The following is a 5,783-nucleotide window of genomic DNA, read 5'->3' as shown; positions in this document are numbered from 1 at the left end:
TCTATTAGGTCCGAAAGTGGGCGTAAGAAAAATAAAAAATTTGAAGAAGTAGATGATGATGACACAAACTCTGAAATGGCTAGAAGTGACAGATTGGAGTCACCACCCAGGAGTGATGAGGAAGCTGAAGGGACATCTACAAAAACGCCCGAATTTCAGCGAATGCACCTAGTTAACCCAGAGCTGCATCTCTACATGACTTTCCTAGACAGACAAACATTTAGAGAAGCTGTTAAAGAATACAATCTTTTGAGGGGCAAGGCAATTAGGTTCAAAAAGAATGAAAGAAGAAAGTCTATTTTTGTGTGTAGGGATGACAAGTGTCAGTACCGAGTATATGCAAGGCAGGTTTCTGATGAACAAACATTTCAGATATGATCTATGCAGCCTAAACATGTGTGTGGTAGGCAATACAAGAACTCCATTGTAAACTCAACTTGGATATCGAACATGTTGATTGAGAAGTTCCGAATTCAGCCGAATATGCCCTTGAATGTCATACAACATGAAGTGAAGGAGAAGTGGAAAGTGGAAAGTGGATGTGAGTCCAAGTATGATGTACAGGGCTAGGGCCAAGGCATGTCAAAAAATATACGGGAAGCTTGAAGACCAATATGGTCACCTGTGGGATTATTGTGAGACATTGAGACAAATGAACAGGGGAAGCTGTATGACGATGGAGGTTGACAGGCCAAACCCAAATGTGCTTCCAAAGTTTGGAAGACTGTATTTTTCTCTTGCTGCAATGAAGAAGGGGTTTCTGGATGGTTGTAGGCCTGTCATAGGGGTGGATGGATGCTTCTTGAAAGGGCCATTCAAGGGACAACTATTAGCTGCAGTTGGAAGGGATGGGAATAATAATATGTACCCAATCGCATTTGATGTTGTCAAAGCTGAGACCAAGGACTCTTGGACATGGTTTTTGGAAACCCTAGTGTCCGATCTTGGAGTGCATGAAAGGGGCTGCAGACCAACATTTATTTCAGATAGACAAAAGGTAAGTTATGTTACATTTAATTTTTGCTCATAATTTTCAAATCACACTTAAACAAATTTGTTAAATAATTTTATTATTTTGGTCATTTTTTCATGCATTATGAATTTGTTGTGCAGGGTCTCATGCTAGCTTTAGAGTCTATGCTTCCAACAGCGGATCATCGAATTTGTGTTAAGTATTTGTATGCCAACTTCAGAGACTTGGAGGGCCATAAAGGATTGGCATTGAAAGAGCAGTTGTAGGCTGCAGCAACCGCATACACTGAACATGAGTTTACAACTCATATGGAAGAATTGAAGAAACTTAGTAAGGATGCATATGATTACTTGAACAAGCTTGACCCCAATGGATGGTCTCGGGCTTGGTTTAATGAATTTCCAAGGTGTGAGTTGCTGGTGAACAATATCTGTGAGTGTTTCAACTCATACATCCTCAAGGCTTGTGACAAGCCTATTTTGACAATGTTGGAAATGATAAGAAAAAATTTGTTGAGGAGATATCAGGCTAAGAGGGAAGGGATTGCGAAGTTGACAGGGAGGTTGTGCCCTAGGATTGTGCAAAAATTGGAGCCAATTGGGTTGGACGCAATGGACTGCATTGCAACCTATGCTGGTGATGCAATGTTTGAGGTTTCTGCTCCCAGCAACAAACAGTATGTGGTAGACCTACGTAGAAGACGATGTGGTTGCAGGCAGTGGGAAATCACTGGAATCCCCTGTCCCCATGCATTTACTGCTGTACTCTATGATTGTGGGAATCCGGAGGACTATGTTGATGAATGCTACACAATCGAGACGTACAAGAAGGCATATGCACCAATAATTTACCCAATGCCTAGTGAGGAACAATGGATTAAGACCAGACATGATCATTTGGAACCACCTACAATTAGAGTGGCCCTCGAGAGACCAAATAGGTTAAGAAAGAGGGCTCCTAATGAGAGTAGGGACCCCAAAAATCCTAACCGAATTAGGAAATTTGGAGCAAGGATGAGATGTGCGAAGTGTACTGGTTTGGGTCACAATAAGAGGAGCTGTCCACTTAATCAATCTTCAGGAAGTCAGCTTAATACCCACCCTACAGCAAGTGTAAGTGTTATTCAACCCTATTAAATCGTCCTTAATATATAACCTGGTTTTAACTGGCTTGTTTTAGACTTTATATGACATGCTAATATTTGTTTCCAATTTTTTATGTTGTCACAAAGTGTTGGGTCCAATACTCGAACAACTGGTAAAACCAAGGCACGTGTTGTGGGCAAGGTAGACATTTTTAGGCGCTTGTATTGCCATATTTTTACGGTTTGTAGGCAAATGTAGTCACCTGACAATTGTTACATTTGATGTTAGCAGAAAGCTAAGGCGGTGAAAGGTAGTGGCAGTGGTGGTCCCAGCCAGTCATCAAATGCAGTAAAAGTACTTAGAAATTATGTTGTTTTAGTAGTAGGTTTTCTCATACCCAATGCATTTGCTAATTTTTATTAGTTCATAATTTGTTCTTACTTTCTATGGTCTTGTTTAGAATAAAGAGGACTTGAACAAGAACAATACAGCATCTGGGTCAACCACTAGTCCACAAGCATCCACCATACTCAAGGTACTTAACTATATGATAGCCGTCTTTACTTTGTACATTTATTCACCTAAACCCTAATATGACATATAACATCTTTGCTACCATCTAGTACTTATTTATTTTGTATTATATATATATATTTCCATTTGTTGTTTTGCAGAAGGGTAAGGTGAAAGTTCAGCCTACACATGCTCCATGTGGATTTGTAATCCCCAGACTTGTTGATGAAAGAGAGCACACACCTCCCCCTGGATTTGGAGCTGAAAGAGGAGCAACACCTCCACCTGTTGAAGACCAATATACCGATCTCGCCCCCTTTGAACCTAGGGCAGGAATTACCTTACCTCAGCATGGGGCAGGGTGGAAGGTACAGAAGATGCCCTTGAAATTCCTGTAATGGTCACAGGAGGTCCTGCATCAAGGACTCGTACATCTGATAAGATTAGAGGTATTTTCCGTAGTACACCGACCAGGGCTCCTGTACATATTGACCTCACTGAAGAGGTCCCCGCTGGAACCCAACCTTCACGTACAGGGCCTAGAACTAGAGGTGGTGGAACTGGATGGAAAACTATGGGTGGTGGACCTAGAATGGCTAAAATGGGGAGGGGATTTGCAATTCGAGGTGGTGGAGGTAGAGGTGGTGTAGGCATTGATGTTGCAGGCAGAGGTGGTGCAGGCAGAGGTGGGGTAGGCATAAGTGTTGCAGGCAGAAGTGGTGCAGGCAGAGGTGGTATAGCTGCACCTACTACTGCTGCACCTCCTCATGCTGATGGTACTGTAGCAAAGTCTGATAATATCGCAAAGTTGAAAGGAAAACGCATTGCAACAACAGTAGAAAAGGGTATTGAAATTATGGAAGCCAAGAGGAAACGGCTCAATCCACAATGGAAGCCGTAAAGTCATGGACAATTGATGTAGATGTGTTTTTTGTGGTTTTGATATGTTTCATTTTTTGGTAATGTGTATGGATAACAATATATGTGATTTTCATTTGTAATGTGTATGGATAACAATATATGTGGTTGGTTGTTGGATATATGTATGGATAACAGCATATGTGGTAGGAAGTTGGTAATGTGTTGCAGATAAGTTATGACTTGGTTGGAAGTAGGTCGGAAATATGTGGACATTTTTTGTATGGAAATTGTGAATGTGTTGCTTGGTTACTTGCTGCAGTTTTTTTTTGTTTAATATGTGGAGGTACATACTTTTTACTTGGTTGGAAGTATGATACAAATATTGAGATATTTGCATGGAAATTATTCATGTATTGCAGGCTTACTTACTTGTTGGAGATTGATTTTGGTTTAAGATGTGAACGTACATAGTTTTGACTTGGTTGGAAGTAGATGAAAGAAGAAATGTGGACATTTGTTTTATGGAAATTGTGAATGTGTTGTATGCATGTAATTACTTGTTGTAGATTTATTTTTGTTTAAGATGTGGAAGTACATAGTTTTTACTTGATTGGAAGTAGGTTGGAAATGTGGACATTTTTTATGGAAATTCTGGATGTATTGTAGGCTTAATTATTTATTGAAGATTATTTTATGTTTACAATGTTTTCCTTTTCCGTTTCCATGATTTATAGTGTTATTGGGACTCGTTTTAAGTCATTAGCTTTAGATTTGCGTATTTGAAATGATTATTTGTAAGGTTATGCACAAGGTTGGGATTGGGGTTGGGGTTGGTTGATGATCTATCTCACGCTAAGTCATAACAATCTTGGCTTTGCATTTGGTGGTTTTAAATGATTGTATTATTGAATTTTCATAATATATGCTTGCAAGATCCGTTTGTGTGCTTGTGTGATTATGTTGGCCCATGGACCAGAATATCTTAAAAGACTACAAAATTACTGATTGGTTACCAAATTGTGCACTGATAAACTAAGATAAATTATCGAAGGCTTTTTTTGGTTGCTGTTTTTGTACCTATGCCACAAATCTAAGATGTGGTGAAGTCGATTTGTATCTCATGTCTTTCATAATGAGTATAGATTTTCATAATTCTCAACTCGGTTGTGGAATTAAAGGTTTTCCTTTTCAATAATTTGCAAGTCGGTAGTGGAATTGTCAAGCACGTACATTATAATTTTCTAGTAAATCGTCATTATAACACCCATTTAAATTATAAAGGCCGAGGGGAATTTTTTTAATAAGGTGCTCCACTTGTAATGATAAATGTTATTTTTAAAAGGTAAAAAATAAAACTCAAAATACCCAAGTGACTTTATGGTCAAATGCATGCCATACACGCAATTCATGTATACGTAAAACAGGAAATTACAGTCATAGCAACTAATAAATTCATTAAAAAGTACATTACATTTCAAATAAGCTTCTACAATTACACGGCTCTAAAACGTACGGCATTGTGCTCCACAATTACTTATGTTACAAAATACCACATTGTGCTCCCAAAATAACACAAACATAAAAAAACACATTGTCATCTCAAAATTACATAGACCTCAGTTCAACTTCAAACGGCCAAGCTTGCATTCATACGAACCACTTGAAGTGTATCCAAACAACAAAACGAAAATGACACTTAAACAAATTACCCAGGAACACGCAAGAATTGTTTGGTAATTCTTCTTAACTACATGGAGTTTGATCTCCCTAATCTCTACTTCCTTTTGATACCAGACAATTTCTTTATCCATTTCTACCTTCAAACACAGATTTTCTCTCTCCATTTCTACCTTCACGTTATTGACTTCAACTTGAACCATGTCTTCACACCGCTTTGCTTCTGACAATAATTTTTGGTGCTTTCGCCAGAACCAAGTTCCAACCCTTTTACATTTCGCACACAGCTCAGGATCAACCCATTCAAAGTAATCACAATCTCGGTTGATCTATAAAATAGTAAACAAATATTAATCACCAATCTAAACACATTTATAATGACAAAATATTAATCACCGATCTAAACACATACAATATTACACATACCCATTTTTTTATAGTTAGATATAAAATAGGTAAATGGTGAAGTTTTTTTCACAATCATTTTTTTTTTTTTTCTGTTACACTATCGAATATGATAGTGTAGTTGAAAAACCAAAATCCATAAAATTCGATACCTAAACCCTAAACCCTAAACCATTACACAAGCATCACGCCTAACCATTACACATAAAATTTTAAAATGCATAAACCTTATGGATGCTCTTATATATTGACAATAGAAGTAATGCGCG

The 5,783-nt window shown here is 38.1% G+C and overlaps 1 protein-coding gene across 1 annotated transcript; it reads left to right on the top strand.

Annotated features, from left to right (window-relative positions):
• The first annotated feature begins 1,281 nt into the window (after positions 1-1,281).
• On the top strand, positions 1,282-2,969 carry LOC148584448 (uncharacterized). The gene is made up of 4 exons (XM_088518454.1): positions 1,282-2,085; positions 2,350-2,412; positions 2,519-2,593; positions 2,733-2,969. The coding sequence occupies exons 1-4, from the start codon at positions 1,282-1,284 to the stop codon at positions 2,967-2,969; spliced, it is 1,179 nt and encodes a 392-aa protein (XP_088374580.1).
• Positions 2,970-5,783: the final 2,814 nt, after the last annotated feature.

Source organism: Corylus avellana, chromosome 7 (genome assembly GCF_965113065.1).
Source record: "Corylus avellana chromosome 7, dhCorAvel1.hap1.2, whole genome shotgun sequence".
NCBI classification, from domain to species: Eukaryota; Viridiplantae; Streptophyta; class Magnoliopsida; order Fagales; family Betulaceae; genus Corylus; species Corylus avellana.
Note: the sequence above shows the minus strand (reverse complement) of the source record. Positions and strands in the feature narration are given on the sequence as shown.